This window comes from Tigriopus californicus, chromosome 7 (assembly GCF_007210705.1).
Source record: "Tigriopus californicus strain San Diego chromosome 7, Tcal_SD_v2.1, whole genome shotgun sequence".
NCBI classification, from domain to species: domain Eukaryota; kingdom Metazoa; phylum Arthropoda; class Copepoda; order Harpacticoida; family Harpacticidae; genus Tigriopus; species Tigriopus californicus.
The window spans coordinates 11,030,791-11,049,728 of NC_081446.1; the positions used below are offsets into that span (position 1 = coordinate 11,030,791).

At 43.7% G+C, this 18,938-nt stretch overlaps 1 protein-coding gene across 2 annotated transcripts in view; it reads left to right on the forward strand.

The window, feature by feature from the left end:
* The window catches only part of LOC131882930 (uncharacterized), a 103,367-nt gene extending 84,859 nt beyond the window's left edge, over positions 1-18,508 (forward strand). The window contains exons 2-9 of one of the 2 annotated variants that reach the window (XM_059230221.1): positions 5,941-6,340; positions 12,904-13,061; positions 13,151-13,605; positions 14,205-14,467; positions 16,027-16,147; positions 16,623-16,859; positions 17,243-17,590; positions 17,669-18,508. In XM_059230221.1, the coding sequence (XP_059086204.1) occupies positions 5,941-6,340; positions 12,904-13,061; positions 13,151-13,605; positions 14,205-14,467; positions 16,027-16,147; positions 16,623-16,859; positions 17,243-17,376 (1,768 nt within the window). In that variant the 3' untranslated portion in view covers positions 17,377-17,590; positions 17,669-18,508. The other variant, XM_059230222.1, reaches the window with a different exon arrangement.
* The last annotated feature ends 430 nt before the right edge of the window (positions 18,509-18,938 follow it).

An 18,938-nucleotide genomic window follows, 5' to 3' on the forward strand; every position in this document is an offset into this window, starting at 1 on the left:
AATGGAACCATACACGTACTTACTACTTGTGGCTAAGATGAAATTGAATTCTGGTCTGAAAATTATGAATTACGAATAGGTCACTCTCGCTGTTGACGGTATCGATTCAATGCTATTCGATAAACCACATTTTACCATTAAAGTCATTGAGTAAGCGCCTTCAGTTCCCGTAAAACGTCTCAAAATCTCTACATGCATTGTGCATTTAGTATAATGATTGACAGTTTCTTAACAATTCCGATCTTTTCCAACCAAACGAACGAAGGTATAATCGTGGAACCATGCACCTGATCTTTTAAAGTTGTAACAAAATGCCTGGAAGACATAAATCTAGATACAAGCCTCATCAAAGTGACATTTAAGGTGGGTAAATGAACGCAAGTGCTGGAGGCAGTATATCAGAAGTGATCACGATCCTGGGTACATCATCCATGATCGGTAGATACTATACTAGTATGTATACTACACTTACTGTACTCTTCGAGCCTGACTCATGCACTGCAGCGAAGCAAAACTCTGTTTGTTCATCTTGCAATTAAATCCACTGAGAATGTCGCAATCATAGTACTGTACTCGATCGTCTGGTCGTGAGAGTTTGGTCTAAGATATCGGAAACCCCTATGACTCCCGTTCCTCCCCCAACCCCCCAGAAAAAAAGTGATTCAGTCATCTTGAGCCAGACTCGCCCCATTAAACTTTGAGGGCCAATTTACGGTACAAACCTGCGGAAGATTTGCCTCACTTAAACACGATGATTCCTCTTCAACACATCCTGTGCGACAGGATGTCTCCTAATTCATTAGGGATCAGGTAACATCATGATATCTTTGTCTTCATCATCGGGTTCCAAGCCTTTCAATCAAGTTGGTCAACTTGGAGACAAAACGAGTCAACCCAACCCAATCCAATCGCTTATCCAGACTTTTTGAGCTTGTTTTCCAATATCTCAGCGATTGGATTACACCTCTCTAATTACATTAAGTGCCAGGTTGGATTACCTAGTGTTGATATAGCCAATATGAGATGCCTTTGTATTACTTACTCGCGCTCTTCGATTGAGGAGGGAGCGGGGTTTCCCCCGAATTTGTGTCTGTCAAGATTCCAATTTCGTTTCATACCATGAGAATCCGTTTTGCAACAAAGCCAAAAGTCTATGTTTGTTGATATGCGGTTCTTTAATGCAAAAGTACATTGCGGAAACGCTTGTCCCGTGCTTTTAATCACCTTAACCCAATTATCTCAGGTTTGACCGGAAAGGCTAACAATATCCGTCGTTCTCAACCTAATGAGATGATAAACGTGCGGTTTTCCGCCAAGTGACTTTTCAAAACCGAAACCATCACCCTGAATCGAAATCGTGAGGGACCAAGGACCAATGCAAAAGGAACCGATCCATAGCTTCTGACGACGCCTGCGCCCCATAATGCGACAATTTGGCTTCATTAACCTTTCACGCTAGGAAAAAAGCTTCTAGGTGCATAAGGATTGTGATGGCTCCATTAGGAGTGGTCACCATGGCATAGTTTTCCCACCATTAGACCAAAATCCAGTTCAACAACATGAAACATTATTATCTTGTGGCTTTGACAGCCATTTTATGAGACGCCAGTGGATCTCGTTAAGATTTCCTCGCTCCTACGAACGGCAGAAAGTTCTGTAATTAGCAAGATGGCGACGAGTGTTCTCGTGTGCTGCGCAACATGCGTCGATTTGTTTGGTTTTTGGCTAAAGAGCACAAACACACACACACATATACATACAAACACGCATACACACACAGTGTATTCCATGTAGATAGCATTGATATTTTTCGTACATTTTCTTCATACCATTCTTTCCAAAAGTTTTCTTGTTCAATCCATGCGAGAGCATTCGAAATAACGAACGTGAAGGCCTCGGAAGTAAATAGCGCGATTGAGTTTTCCTGAACTTGGCATCACCGTCGAAAATATTCCTGGAAGTGGAGCCTCGGCTCAATTTGTTTTGTAACTTGAAGGTGCAAATTCGTTTTCGAGCCCAGGCGCGATTCGAACCCCCCCACATCAACCCTTTATCCCTCAATTTGATTGGAAGTGTGACCAGCCTATTTTTTGGGTCTTGAATGCGTCTAAACGCGAGCAATTCATGCCTAAATCATGAGCTTCTCAAGGCCGATGAACTTGAACTTCTCTTTACATATGTACGAAGAAGTAAATGCCGGATGGTGGTGGGACTGGTGGCCAAAGATGGAAAATTGCTTTACAACAGAGCCAAAATGAGATTGGTGGTACCCCTGTGAAGGATGTGGCAAGGTGACATGGTGAAAGAACCAACCTCGTCGTTGACAAAAGTTATTTCAATGTTTTTGTAGCCTGAAATTGAGCTGTAAAAGTCATGGGTGATTGTAAATGCACGAGCAATATTTCGAAGTGTCGGATCTTGCTTTTGGGATGCAGACGAAGGGGATGTGCGAGAGAGTGTATAGAAATGATGTATAGTATTCTGGTAAATACAGAGAGAAATTGTCAATGCTCCATGGTCTGCAAACAGTTCGTATGTACTAACACCTCAACTATTTGTCGTTCAGAGCCTCCTGTTCTCGCTGGAGATCGGGTAAAATGTCGGCAAGAATCCAAGGCAAGGATGATGCATTTCTCATGAATGAGAGTCTTCGTTCCTTGGCCTTGATTCTTATTGTTCGCTGTTTGTGGGATAATTCACAAAAAAGTGTAACTGTCGTCAAATTAGCTCTTGATCTTCATTGCCTGGGAGTAGTCTCCCTGTGTCCCTCCAATGTGCGAGTGGTTTGCTCGGCAAGTTCGTCTCTGTGGAGGAAAGCTGAATCATCCTCACCTCGAGTGTTTGAGAACATTATCATCTCGTTTCAAAGCCGAAAGTTGTGCAAGTCCGCCTCTTTCAAGATCGTTCATTCATGGTGTTACTTGTGTAGGTCGGGATTGGTAGACATGGGGCTTTACCTGAGAAATCGTGGCAAGTCAGTCTAACCCCCTTCACAACGAAACCACAACTGACTCATCTTGCAAATCCCGTAAGAAATTTCTGCCTCCTCCACTTCAACCAGTGCTATACATACAAGCATGTAGATAAATGGAAGTTGCTCTTACTGCTAGTACATGCCATTCCAAAAGATTTTTTTTTAATTCAGACTCTCTTGAGTAGGTCAGAGTTCAGGTTCGCAATTGTAAATTACAGTCCAATGCCTTGTTCATAGGGCTTAACTGGTGATTTTCATGCCAACAGGAAAAAAAGTGTCGTCAGGCTCGAGTGAGCTAAAGAGCGCACGAGAATGAAGTCGCTGATGGTGGTTGAGCTCGGTGATGACGATCATGGTTTTGGTTGAATGTAATTGAAGAAGGGACTGGATTTGAATGTGGGAATATTGCCGAGATCATGAGAATGACATCCTTTGAACATCGACCATGAATGAACAAGCTGCAAAATTGACTTCAAGTACAAATTCATGCCGTCATTGTGCATTGAAGACAAGGTGCGCTTCATTGAAGACCTGCATGAACAACTACACTAAGATAAACTACAACTCTAAACGGAAGGAACGGCATTTCTAACGAGGTCCCAATTCGATGTCGAACCTTTCTCGACCTTTTTATGCTTTGCGTTTCTCTTGATCCCCAGGTTTAATATGTTTAACCTATCTATGTATTGTACCATTGAGACAAATTCCAATATGCCATTGAAATCAGCCAAACCCAAGTTGTCTCTTGCTCCACTTTGCAGAATTTGTTTCTCATATATCTTCTGTCTTCGTGTGGTTGATGCTCACTGGTAACCCTGAGCTTGTAGACAGACGGTTAAACAAAGATTTATTATGTTTTCAATCGAGCGATAATGTCTATGGAAGAGTGATCGTGATTTACGATAACGATCGCAAGGTCCTAGAGGCTAATGTTTTCAAGTTAAAAGGGGTTTATGGTTGGTGAGGTTGTTCTTCTCCCGATCTTTTGCGTACCATCTTTCGTTTTTTGGGCATCCTTGCACGAACCAAGATGAATGGACGTTCATTTGTTTGCGCACTACTAGCTAGAATTGGGTACGTGTACACATATGAGTAGATAATAAATGTGTATAATTAGTCTTGGGGGAAAAATTATCCCTCAACTCGGCTAGGTCAATGCGGAAATTTGTTCCAGCCAATATTTTTGGGGAAAAGATCCCCAACGAGAGATTCGAATATCATAATGAGTTTGTCTTTAGCGCATTTCCTTTTGGAAACCATTCAAGGTGAAGATGCATTACGGGTTAGTTTTACATAATTAACTCTTGGACACACACACAATGAAGAGATTTTCTATGATTAGAAGGGAATAAGTATACTTCCTACTTTGAAGGGGAGCCATCGTTATATTTAAATTGTGGTTCTGACCCATAGAATACGACATCATTTTTGTTCTGTGCCCTTTCGCGTAGTTCAATGCTCCGGACTTTTAATCAGACACTCATTAAGCGTTTGGTGGAAGAAATCACCGGCATAAAAGCAAGTATCAAAAGGGTGAAATAATTGTTTTACCTGCGGTTGTTCAGCTCCAGTCTTTCAATCAGTAGCCACAAGTGATCTGCGAAGCATGAATGTAATTTATAAATTGATACATCATCATCATCTTCATCATCCGAATGGATGGAACTGGCTCACTTCTCTCTTTAACAGACAGTGACAATTTCCACTCTCACACTTGACTGATTGGAAGAGAGCAACACGACCATTTACCATCGAGGATAAAGGTGATAATGACGAGGCTAATGGTTCCCAGGGTTAAACTATTTCGTGGGTCTGGATCCTCATTCGGCATCGCCGTCGCAGTCGTCGTCCTCTGCTTCTTCTTTTTCCTCTTCTTTGGCGGGGATTGGCATCCAATTGAATTTCATGATTCAGTCTTGACCTTGGCAGAGTGAGTAATAACTTGTAATTGATATCCTCTCGCTACAGGGTTTCCATGAATGATCTGACGATAACAAAAAATCAGGGATCAGAATTGGCTCAGAAATCTTAATTCCTGGACCCGAGAACCGACACTGAATTGCATTAGGTCCTTGTTAGCAGCATGATTGGTTGTTCGGTGATTGGAATGCGAGTTTTGACTTATGAGAGATCTTTTCTCAACGTTAAGGACATCTTTGTTCTGGTTGATCGAATCTATGCGAGGGGTATGAATAAGTAATAAGACGACTAATGCATTCTGGGTGTGCATTGGACAACAAAATTACACGAGTTCACCTTACATTGCATCTTGTATCCTCATATATCATAGCGTCAGTTGGCATTGTGTTTGAATGGTCGTGTTCTTTGTGATTTAATATGCAAAATAGCCAAATATTAAGGTGGGAGTTCAAAAACCCTTGTTGCGTGACATAATCAAGCTCCTCCAACCCATGCACGTCATGTCCAAATGTGTGCACTCGAGAACTCGAAAAATGCTCACGTCTTGAAATAACATTGGTTTGAATCCAAAAGCATCCTAGTTTTCTTTCCATCGAGAGGAGCTATCGGATTATTGTAAGCGGGGGCGTGCTCGAACCTTGATCAGTAGTTATGTCTATGTACCTATTGTGCGTATCGAGGCAATGATGTGCGTTGAGTGTTTCGGTGGCCATCCCGGATTCCATTGTATGAGTGGTGATGTCAACTATTGATGGATGACAGCCTGAAGGTGTAGGACAGGAGCCGAGGGGTGGCATGACATGAATTGCCCACCTTTGGCATTCAGCTATCCGTCCCGAAACGGGTAAAAAAAGTGCTTATAGGAGCCATTTCCGTGAGAAGCGAATTTGTTGCCGATCCACTGCCCAACGGGCATCCCGCGCTCATAGAAACATAATCGCATATCCCCCCCCCAACGACCCACAAGCGAACATATTTGTCGATTCCAATGCAGATTAGGCATGAAACAATGCAACTAACTAAAATGTGGTTGATTCCTCTTCCAGCTATTTCGAGGAGGACGACCACCACCACCACCACCACGACCTCTACACGGACAACTCCGAGTCGTCACCTCCCTCTGGCACCCTTCAGAGGCCCACAGTGCTCTCCCAATCAAACACGGCCATATCCTCGTCCAACGTGACTCTAGCGAGTACGAATAACCCGCCCTCCAACGGGGGTGTGCTCTCCTCAGGGAACACGGCCATTGTTGGCGGAGGAGGAGGAGGAGGAGGAGGCCCGGGGGGTACGGGATCCAGTCGTCGACCTTCCCCTCCAGTGGTGGCCATGGTCTCCCGGCGGAAGATTCTCTCCCGCTCCAGGGATGACCTTCATATGGACAACGCGGCCTTCCAGTACAGGGAAGAAGATGATGTGTGGTATCAAAAAGAGAAGCTATATAAGGTAGGTGGGGATTAGCATAATTCCATTTTCGATGGGAGGGAACACGGGTTTGGCATTTCCTCACTGACCTTGCTTGTACTCACTTGCCCGAGCCATTACCATAGTTATCGGCGGCCGTCAAGGAGGATTATGTGCTCTGAAGAGATTGAAAAGAGAAAGAAAGAGTCCAGCTGACGATGCGTTAAGTGCTTGAGACTCGAGAGTGTTGAGTCCTTTTCATTCAAGAGCGAGACTGTTGGTAGACGTTTCAGATGGCCTTGCACAACAAGTGGCCGACATATTGTTGTCTTGGGATTGATGAAACTCCAGATAATTCTCGCCGCCGGTCCGTAAAACAAAGAAAGAAAATCCGGGGCTTTGATGGCACTTTGGGCAGGGATTGTTTTCTGAAGTCAATGACTTTGCATTTGATCAGCTTATCTGATCAAGGGTTCTCCATTTAAGGGCACATTATTTTAGTTGATGAGTACTTGACAGTTGATCCTCATACGGGGGGATGGGGGGAAGGGTGTTTAAAAGTGACGGAAGTGATAAAATGATTTCCATAAATGGGATCGATTTTGATGGGTCATGGATAACGCTTAGCCCCGGATCAATGAGAGAACATGCAAAACGTAAACTTGTTCATTCCCCATCTAGTTCCAGTTCAGGAATTCTCTGATGAGCCACACGTTTGAAATTACGCACATAGCATGTCAAAAGAAGACCCCTTTGGCTTGCATCTTCTTCTCGTTTTTTGACCATTGGGCAGGCATCTGCCATGTGTTTTAATCCTGGTCAAGATCTGCATTCTATTCGAACGCCCTTCTTTTACCGCAGCCATTTTTGCGAATGGTCGGTTACTTTCTGGTTTGACGACTTGCCAAAAAGATGGGGGATCGAAACTCATTGTCTTTCGTGGGCACTTGCGTACTTTAGGTTAATATGGTTTAAGAGGTACCCCTATCTATTTATTCGCCGTTGAAAATGCTGGTACAAAAAGAAGCTCTCGGGAAGAGGCCAAGCAGGAAATGCAATTGCTGACTCTCAACTCCTGCAAAGTGACACGGCCACAAGTTGCAAACCTGCAACCTGCAACCCTCAACCTGCTCAACATTCCAATAGGGAAGCAAACCAAACAAATGATTGTGGTTTTGGTCCAGTTCATTTGGCATTGTTTGCCACTCAAACACGGGCTTCTGAATACTAAGAGGATGTAATGATCCTGGTTTTTTTTGGGGGAGAGAGAGAGACGAACAAACAGTGGTCAATCGAGTTGGATCATCAGTGGAGAGGGGATGAGTGGCTTGACGAGAATCCTGCTTATGAAACCAGGAAGATCTCGTTGTTGAGGTTGAGGATGAGAAGATCTCCAAGAAATTGCAATCCGCCCTTTGAAGATCCACTGGATTCTTTTGTTCTTCATTAGTCTCAAAGTCAGTCGCAAAGAGCAGATCAGCCAAAGAGCCCTTTGATCAATTCTAAGGATCTTAATGGAGGTTTCCAATAAATTATCCTTCATTGGCAACGGAAGCAGTTGTTGCTGTAGTAGAAGCACTAGTAGTAATGGAAGTTAAACTAATAGTATGGAAGTAGCAATAGCCAAAGGACCATCACGACAAAAGCAACGCAGTGTCATCGTTGGGCCTTGTTAAAGCTTCCTTTGGATAATCAATTCCAGATCTTTCAGTCAAACAATGAGCCTGATTTATTGGATCGGTTCCCTCTGACTTAAGTTGTTATCCTCAGAGTGGTGGACTCCCTTGATGAACTAACATTTCTAAGCATCGATCAAGACAACCAACTTATTGAAGGAAATAATGGCATTACCAGCCAATGACTAACTGTCATTCAACTTGATAATTCTATAAACATTTACATGATTTTTATAAGACTTCAGTGATTACTTTGATAGGTCCACCTATTTTAGCTCAGCTATTATGAACCATGAAAGGGTTTATCTCAGTGTAGGCCCACTTTAAAGCATAAGAGTGTACGACCACCATTAAAGTTTATATCTTTTTGCACGAACTGGTTTTCGAGCTCCTTGTAATAAAAGAGAACATCTTTGATGAGCAAAAATGTCGACCAAGACGTCCTCTTCATTCATCAAAGTGAAACAACATGACAAATTTCTTGAGGTAATGAAGAGCGATGAACAGAAATGAAAGTAGCTGGAATCGGGTGACTCTTGCCTTTTGGCCCTTTTGTCAATAGAACAGAATTTTAATGTGGCTATTTCCTACTAATTCATGAACACTTGACTGATTTCCCTCTCCTGAAAGGAAGTATCCACGTGGGTGAAGCTTCAAGCACTAACCTCTATTGCAAGCTCTTTGCCGTATCTACTTCTATATTCGCGTTTTATTTCCCAATCCACCGTATTTAAATAGCATCCAGCTCTGGTGATCGCACAACGGGATTGGTTGAATTCCCCTCAAGGGTGCAATGATAGTGCAGTAAATGTATACCCTTCAAGATATCACCAAAGAATGGAGGCTCATCCAATCCCCAGACACACGTAACCCCGAGGCAGGTGTTGAGATAGAAGCCCCCCCATATGTCTATGAAACAGACCACCTCAATCTCAGAACCCGAAGCAGCTCTTCATCCTCAAACTGTTTCGGGATGCGACTCTGAAGTCTCAGACGAACCCTTGGATGGACACACGGCCGACCCCAAAAGTGGTTGTGGGATCCAGTCTCTCAATCAAAGTTGGCTTCAAAAACCTGCACTAAAAGTCCCGGAATCGGGATCTTTCCAAGACTGGACTGATCTGATTGAAGCACTTGTTCGGGAGTCGTTTTAATTGACACATGTTGCATGGGGCTTTGCCGGCCAATCTGACCAACTTCCAAGAAGATGTTGTTGCCATCGCCGTCGTCGTTGTCCATCAAAAGAAGAAGCAGAAGAAGAGGCTTCCAAAACTTGAAAGGCACATTGATACTCAAGGACAGCTGGTCTGTTGTATTTTGAACTAGTTTTGACGAGGATCGATTAATTGTCCTCGGACTGCAAGAGTGATAAAACGTCAGCAGTCCAATAAGCGCTCGACATTTTCCGTGGTTTTGCATAAGGTTGATTGGGGCTTTTTGGCTTACCTCGAGTAGTTATCATTCAAAGACCACATGATATGCACATCCACCAACACTCTGTTTCTAGGAGCAAACAAATCAAAATGAGGATTTGATCAGTGAATTGCTCCATGCTTGGCAGGACTCTGCGTAGTATAGGAGGGTCGTGGCTTGAAGGGGAATCTGATGGGAGTCCTTGTTATGGGCATAATTGGATCAGGTCAGCTCTGAAGATCTTCCTTTTAAGTTTACGATCAGTGAACATGCCCATTTCCTCTTCAGTGTTTCTACCTCCTGTTCCTTTTCCCGAAGAGCCTACCGACCTCAATTCCGGGGGTTGACCTCGAAATCATGTTGTCACTGCTTCGACATGAGCGAACATAGGTACGGTGCTACATTTGGGAATGGAACTCCCGCGGGGTTTTGGTAATTTGTGAATGATTTGAGCAATACAGAATATGAATGGTCGATCGCCATGAGGTCAGGAAGGGCTCAGAATTAATAAAGTCGCCGACCAATCATGAGAACTCCTTCTGAGCAATTTGATTCGATGAATTCAGCCCGGGATCAACAACTAATTGTTCATCTCGCCAAACACGGCCAAGGAAGTCTCTCTGAAGCCTTGAAGCAAATTTGACTTCCACGCACTTTATCCATTCAGATTTCGGATTCGACCAAGTCTTCGATATCAAACGAAACCGTTCATGAAGATTCGACCAGAGATGCAAAGGTCCTTGATTGGAGCACTGTTCAAAAAAATCGCATCCAACGCTCTGACGTTTGTATGGTTTTTTTTCGTATTCGGAACCCGATTTAACAAATGCAACGCCATTAACGTGGTTCCGGCGAGAAAGTGGCCTCAAAACTCCTGGACGCGTAAAATGGCACCATTTGTTGCATGAAGACCAATTTCTGACAGTGCAGTCTGGCAGTCAAGGAGGAACTCAGGGTGAGATGATGTACCTCTCTACACATTGAGATGTAGAATCCTTCGCCTTGACGCCAAAATGGGAACGGAGCCGGTTCATCATGGATGAAAGTGCCAACCAGACTACACTAACTACATACACGGAGCCATGCATTCCATTCTGAAGGGGTCCTCTTTACCACAACGAGCACAGAGGCTTTTGTAGGCAATACTAATGTAGCGGATCTAACAGAGCAATTAAGATTGGTAAAACATTTCACGCTTTTATTGAAACCTTTGTCATCTCAAATGGAGGATGAATTCAGCTCTACAAGATCCAAGGCAAGGCCGGTTTTTGTTGTCCGTCTCCGTCTATTTTGGCCTCATTTCCGTGTTCCTCAATTCAAGAGCAGATTGATTCGAAATGGGAAAGAAACGAGACGCTGAAACTTTGAATCACTAGGTTTCCGGTTATATAAAGATTAAGGATGACTGGAGAGATTTCAGATTTTCATCCACCGACATTTACCTTTTGCCGATCCGTTATAGTCAATTGAATATCTATCACCTACCAAGAACACACCTTCATCAGGATAACTGAACAGAAATGTCAGCTTGCCCTCAAGGAATGGTTCACGTTAGGTTTTTTTGCGTCTTCCTCTGCATCCGTACCATCATCATCGGCGTCTTCGTTGCTTGCGTCATCGCCGCCGCCGCCGACACCAATTTTGCGTCATTTTCCATTTTTGAGCCTCGCGAAGGCCTTCAAATTGTAACGAATCCTTGGGATAGGTCGGTGCCAAAAACAGCCAAGAGTAAGTAATACAGCCCTGGCGTAAATCGTAAACTTGTGAGTAACACCGTGACATGGAGTAGTTGATCGACATTTGGATCGCCCAGGGCTCTGTTTAACATTTTTGTTCTTGTTCAAGTAGTTCGAACAATTCGAATAGTGTATATTAGTAGTAAGTCCCATTCACTAGCCAGGGACTTCTTCTTCTCTGCTTGCATGTGTCGCTGTTGTTTTTGATAATGTACCAATGATAACAAAGGTACTTTTTGTGCAAGGAGCCCTCTGGGCAATTTATGCGCACTCTACCAATGCACATTAAAAGCAAAGAGACCATTTGCAATTCGCCCCTCAAGTTGTGTTCGGGATCCGTTCATTCATTTATTACTTCTCGATTGGTGGGGAGCTGATTTCTGCACTCAAGTACGTAATAAATACAAACTACATTGGAACGACAGTTGCCTCCTGCCCTCTCGTTTCATGGGGCTATTTTGCTTGCATCTCATGCAATTCTAGAGCCAGATAAAACGAGAGAGCGAGAGACAACTCTGCTAGGCTCTGCTCCTTGGTAAGTACTCTTGTTAAGCACGAAGATGAGACTAGAATGGGCCCATGCGTATCTGGCAGCCTTCCAGGCCTCTCAACTCGATTACGTACCAGTTCCTGATTGGGGCTAACACTGAATAAACCCACAAACATAATTTATTTTTCAAATCAAAGAGAGGAAGAATGCCAAAAATGCATACCACACCTAAGATATCGGACAAAGCCAAGAGCGAAGATTACTGTAATATTCGGGTTGGCGGGTGGGTCACTTATGGGGTGGGATGAGCAATTGACTATCCTAGGAATATAAGCTCCAGACGGGTATACTTCAGGGCCTTTCAAGATGTTTGAAAATTTGATCAACACGTTTAAACCAGCATCAATATCGGCAACGCTGCAAGAATCACACCAGTTAAACGGGCATTTTCAAGGCGAGACTAGTGGCATTTCCGGCAGCTGTGGCTTTTCAGGCTTGCCATTTGACTTTGTATACGTCATATAATAAACGATTCGTTAACAATTCCAGGCGTTGAACGTCCATTCCGAATTTGCTAAAGTGGGACTGGCCCTCAGACCTAAATGTCTTGAATTTTGTACCACTAAATGGCGGGATACGATGACAAGTTAGCTGTATCATCATCTTCTTCCTCATTTGAATAGAGGTGGGCGGGGTCTCTGTCTTTTTACAAAGCCTGAAAACCCCCCCTACAGCAAGCACGCACCATTCTTGGATTTCAGGTTTACGGGATTCGTTGGAGATTAGGTGGGTGGGAAAAGCCCTCATCTCAAGTCCTCGCTTATGACGCATTAGCTTTTAATGACTTCATGCTTTGATGTAGTGTGGGGTTTGTATGGGTCCTTACCGTTAGACCATTAGGTCAGTTCCCGGTCATTGTAGTCTGTTTTAGGCCTCAAATATGTGGACTGAACGAGGGCTTCTGGGGATATTTGGGTTTGCACATGTACACTGAAAGCGTTGCAGGTTCGAGCCCGGCAATTTAGAAGGCTCGTCCGAGGCAAAAAGAATTACGTAGACATGAATGTGGATTGGACGACAGGATGTGTCCTCTAACCAACGGAGCTGAAGGTGCAAATTAAGTCAAGCTCAATGTTTCAATCTCGTGAAAAATGAGCCAAACGAATTGTGTAATGGTCCCTCCCATTTAGAGAGTGAGGCTAACAAAGGGGTTGGTTGGCCCCTGAATTGATGGCCTATGGATGGGTGTGTGCACTAGATTACTAATAACGCCAATGTTCTCGATTACAGGATCACATTCTTGAAGTCTTGAATAAATGGGAATCCATCGACGACGAAATTTGGGCCAAAGTCATCGTGTTAGAGCGGAATCGCAGGGTGGCCAAAGCCTACGCTCGAGCCCCTGTTCTCACGGTGAATGGAAGCAACGATGGATTCGACGGATTCAGGTTGGTTATGATCAATAGAACACAAAAAAACACATCTTCAGGATGTCTTGGTGCAAAATCTATCTTTTATGATTGCGTTCAAATTACAGAATCGGAGTGAACGGATTTGAAAATCCCATGCGCGATCCAAAGACCGAAGAATTCAAGGCCCAAATTGGACAAGGCTGTAAGATCAAGATGGACGAGACCGGCAACATCCTCATCAAGAGGTTCAGCAAGCACTCGATCTTCGTCAAGAACACTATCGAAGAGAACGCAGTCAGCAATGATATCCTCAAACTCCCCAACGGACTCCTGGACTTAGAAAAACCTTTTAAGTTGTTCGACATGAAGAAATTCCAACAGAACGTGAACCGCGAGATGAAGCGCAACTACCCGGATCGCCGCAAGCTCGAGTGTCAATGCATTTCCACCATCGCGTTCTCGAAAAATGAGCCCGAGCTCCTCGACTCGCCCATTTGGATCATGCTCATTAACGTGGTGGCCCTAGAGATGCTCAAAGCGAAAATGCCCATGCCATCCCTACCTATTAGCAGTTCACAAGGTAATGCAAAAGTTCAGCCTTTGAAAAAGGCTGACGAAGAAAGGTTGAAAGGTCTGCTCCTTTAAAGAAACGCAAGCTGTCCATTCGTCTAGAAATGTTTATAGACAACCATGGCCTTGTAGGCCTTTAAAGGTGTTTTCAAAGGAGCTCGTTGGATAGTGTCAGGTGGGATGACCTTTATGTCATTCAACTTTTACGTCAGCTCCTTCTGTCTCAAAGGTCGTACGTATATGTTGCTTTGTAGTAAGACATTATATATCAAATTCAATAACACGCAAAGAAACACTATCTGCGTCTCGTTATTTTGATGATCGGATTTGAAAACCCTGACAACACTTTGTCCGTTCCTTTCCTCAATCACATGACAAAGACTTAATCCTCAAAAAGTTGATCCAATCAAATTAACGAATCAGTATTTTGTGGGAAAATCCCCGATTCCCTGGAAAACAACGGCAAACAGCGGGTAAAGTCCTGTCTCTTTTCGCTTTGTTTGTGTTATTGTGTCATAACCTCGTTCATTTATTACCAACCAAATACCAACCATGTCTCTCTGATATTGCTCCAGTTTCCTAGTATGTATAATGTCGTTCTAATTTTAGTGTCATTCAGTGCATCCTCTTCGGCCTCACCCACCCGACCCAACGGTCGTCACAGTTCAGAGCCTCGCAAGCGTTTTGTGGCCTCAGGCTCGTCGGATGAGGACCCCTATTCGCTAACTCCTTCCGGCTCCTCGGGCTCCTCAGGCAAGGGCAACAACAGCGGGCGAGAGAATGGAGGAAACTCCAATGGAAGTAGTGGCGAGAACATTCCTCGATTACCCCCTAGAGACAAGGAGTACTTCGGCCCTCAGAATTGGTCCAAGGTGAGCCCTCACTGGGAAAGTACTGTCGTAATGGATCAACATCAACACCTACAGGGTGATGCAAAAACGACGAGAAAATGTTCGAAGCTCAACATACAATGGGACAATAGGCTATGCAAATAGGTTATGTAAACAGAACTTTTATTAGAAACGTTTTGAAATCGAGGAAGTGGGGGCACGAACGCTCTTCTTTTTAAAATGGCCGTTGATGAACATCGAAGTGACTAGTAGTGTGTGCTTTAATTTTTTCTCAGCCGATTAATTGACCGCTGATATGTTGTTGAGCTTGAATAGGTGCAGTATTTTAATCTAGAGTGATGAGAGGCACAAATAGGTGTTTCATTTTTTTTGACACACCCTGTACGTACATACTTGTACACTCCTCTGGAAGAAACGAATTTCGTGGATGGGAGATAGACGCTTTCAATCAGCAATGGGCACATAAATTTACATCCAGATTCAAGAGGAGAAGAGAAAGGCCTTCCAATGACTTGGAATAGACGCTTGATTGGCACTCAAGTACTTAACTGGATAAAACTTCGGTCTGCTCGGCCTTTTTGTGGGATACGTCGAGACATTTTTGTAAATAAAGCAATGCTTCCTTCTATTATTCATATTTATAATATTTCATAACGGAGAGCACTCGGACGGGTTTTTTTTTTCAAGGATAAGGAAATTTGTGTAGAGACAAAATTACTCGTAGGTGTAGTAAGTTAAGCTTAGAAATGAAAAAGAGGTAAGAGAACGTTGGATTTTGCTTCACTAGCTGAAACGTTTTCATAAACTTGGAACCCGTCCAGGTTCTCGTATTTCATCGGAGATCAATGTCTGATCAAGCCAAAGCTCGAAAATCTCGACATTTATTGGCCGTGCACCATCAGTCAACTTCGTATTTAACGTAATCTTTCCCTTTTCGCAAAATGCAATCACGGACAGTTTTTATCAAGATCGGGGGGGGTTCTCAACTTTGCAAGAAATTCCAAATTCTGTGAAGCGATGTAATTTGTTAATTTGAAAATTGGTTCTCATTGGAAGAATTCATGTCGATCCGCAGTGTTGTATGAATCGCACAAGTAAAACGCCAAGTATGTCCAGCAATGAGCGATAGAGAATGAATAAATCATTAAGCAGCTATTTCACCATGGAAAAGTTTGACCTGGATACCAATTTGTTCATAAGAAAACTGGACTGGAACCCTGCTTTCCAGTTTTGCTCCCAGGGAATATTTTACATCCAAAACATTTGTTACATGATCCATACAAGTGGATGAAAAACGCTCGTTTTGGAAAAAGGCTAAGCTCGTAATCAACCAGATGATCCCATTACCATTGTGGACCTGGTCAATATAGCCTTACATCAAACGCCATGGAACAGGGTCGGAATATGCACATTTGCCCAGACCTTTCCGAGCCCAACCTATTATGAGATTTAATCATATCTCTGTTATATCATTGAACATGAACCCTGTCTGCAGTAATATTTGATCCTTCAAGCGATCACTGAAAGGAACATGACTCTTGACGCTGGGAGATCCACTAAAGATCAAAACCCTATTTCAGGCACAACTTCGTCCCGATTATTCTGATGATATGGATGAGGAGAATCACACGCTCACCAAAAGCAAAAGCCGAATTCGACCCAGTCGGAAAAGTGAGGAAAAACGCAAACATCACGAGTCAGGTAAATGAAAAACGTCCTTGGAATACGATGCTGTCCTTGGATTGCACGCAATGTTTCGTTGTCTTCATTTGACGTTGCTCTCCTCGCCAATCGTCACCCAAGTTTGGGCGGTTGGTTTAAGCAATTGAGTGGGTATGAGAAATTACGAGGTAGGTGGGGTAAGTGAGAATTAACACAAACACTTTGGAGAGTGGCCTCAGGTTCCTGGTTCTTGGGACCGCGTCATCCGCCATGTTTTGATTCCTCACTTAAGCAAGCGGCCTTAATTTGAGCCACGCCAGATCCACCCTGGGATCTCCTTTCGATCCCCGAGGCAACAATTAGTTAAGCCAGATGTGCCCTTAATTGAATGGGTTGGAGACTACAAATGACGCCTGTACTCTCGATCCTCTCGGTTAGCCCTTCTCAATCCCAGATGCAATGCACACACCACCTTAGGCAGTTTTCTCACGTATTCATCATCCTTTCACTTCAGGTGATGATCCTTATTACTGTGGCCTTCGAGCACGTGTCCCCAATTTCGGAAATGGGCCCACAGGGACCACCAAGAAGGAAGGCAAAAAGGAGCGGAACTCGTCGAAGAATGCGGTTCGATCCCCGCCTCCGCCTTCTCGCTCGGTGCCGAACCTTCAAAACATTGCTCAACTCCCTGGGACAGCACATCCCTTCTGGTGGCATTCTAGACTCTACCCTGAGGCTCCAGGGATGGGTGGTAAGTGTTCGTGTCTGTGTATTCTGACGTTTCTAAAGTTATCCTTCTTCCTATTGAATTTGAAAAGGAAAAGCAAGGCGCTTCTTCTGATTCGGATTCATCCCTTCAAACGAACTCGTGACACTTGCCCAACAGAATTTTCTTACATTTTCCAGTCCAGGCCTCAGGGAAGATGACAAAGAGTTGTAAAGAGAAATTTTGAGTAGGCTTTCAAGTCACTTCCACCAAAGTCGCACGCATTGGATTCGGATTGGAATTCTGGAACCTACGTACGACCTCTGTGTTCAAAGTCGATCCCACAAAGCAAAGTCTGGGTCAACCCACCTCTGAGGGTGGTGTACCATGGATCGATTCACCAGACTATTGATCCCGATTTCTTTCAGATATCACAAACTACCACTACCCTGGTCGAATGGCTCCGGGTAATCGTGGTTACCGGTCGGCATTCCTGGGCCCACCCCAAACCCCTCAGCAGCCTCATCGCCAACAGGCGGTCTTTCGGACTGGTTGGGAATAGATCGACCGGGATTGTCTCCTAGTCATTGTCACTAAGATGTCGAAGACCCAACCAGTCATGAGAGTCGTCCTTTCTAATGCCCAAACCCTTCTAAATACCTACCTGCCATGTCGATTTACGCCTTACATTCAACAACCACACTTTTTAGTCATGATGATCTGTGTTTTGGTAACTTTGTAGTGTGATTACGTACCTTGATGTCTAATCTTCATAGGTAAGTCTGGGGATGCACGAAGCCCTGTTAGATTAACCCCAAGGGCGACCAAGTTCACACAAGCTCATTTTCTTCCAGACACTTTCAAAACGAGGCCAATGGGACGATTTGGATGGAACAAAACTCGTCGCTAAGGATCGCTTGGCGTACGATATGTTATGCCATTTAAAAAAAAATCCCATTTCTGCCATATACAACCAATCCCATATGTACGTGTGTGCTTCGTATAAGACACATCATTGGATATTTCTTTAAACATCCTTTCCTCTTTTCTTCTTCCAATTGGCGGGGTTTGGATCGGCTTTACACTCATTTGCAAATCTCCCCCTGTCATTTCTTCAAAGCTTGGTCCATCTTTCTTTGATCCTTAGTATTCATGCAGATATGAGAAACCTTGAAGTGGAACGTGCCATGATGTTCCAAGGGCAGAGTTCACCAAGTACGTGTTCGTTAGTCTTTCCTGAGAAGCTCGAACCAATAACCTTCATCACTCGATCGCTTGAGTTGAGAGTAGAACGAAGAAAGTAACGCGGTACCGAAAGTGATAAAAATTGGTCCACACACTTGTGGTGGTTATAGTATTTCCGTTCCTTGTTTTCAGACTAAAGCAAACACATATGCCAATCTTTTCCACTGTGATCCCCGTCCTTGCCACTTCAGAACTCGGAAAAAAACTCGTTTAAGAACATTATTCGTAGACCTGAAAATCTGTAAATACCCCGATTCAAAACCCAACCCAATCCAAACTGGGCCACTGTCATTCGTGACCTTCAGTAAAAAAAAAAATTGTTCCCACCCGCTTTGTTGTAATTTTTCATTCTATCCCTGTCTCTAAATGTTTCTCTTTTTTCTCTTACTACTTCTCATCATTGTACATAAATCGACCTTGGAATAATAAAATGTCTTGTATATGGGAAACTCGCTCGCATTTATTGGTTTTTCCATCATGCTCAAAGGGAAACTCGTGGTTTGAACATGGAACAATGGGGGAAAAGGTGTGGTGTGAAAAAGGGGCCTCCTGCACGGAAGATTAACGTTGCATGGAACCTGCCAGAAATTGGAATTTCGCCACTCAATATGCAAAGGACCCAAAACGAGGGCTGAGAAAAAAAGGATCTGAGCTCTCAACCCTCAGTTACTTTTAGCCAGAGATATTACACAAAAATGGGGTCAGAATTTCAAAACTAGTCAGAGCTCTTGTCATCTTGTGCAAGGAAGTTCTTTTTCTTGAGACTCAATGGAACATATGGTGTTTTCCTTATTACCTTTTTAAAGCAGTTCCTTCCACAATGAGTTTGCTAGAACTTGGTGTTTTCCGTCACATGGATGAGCAGTTGAGGATAATTTG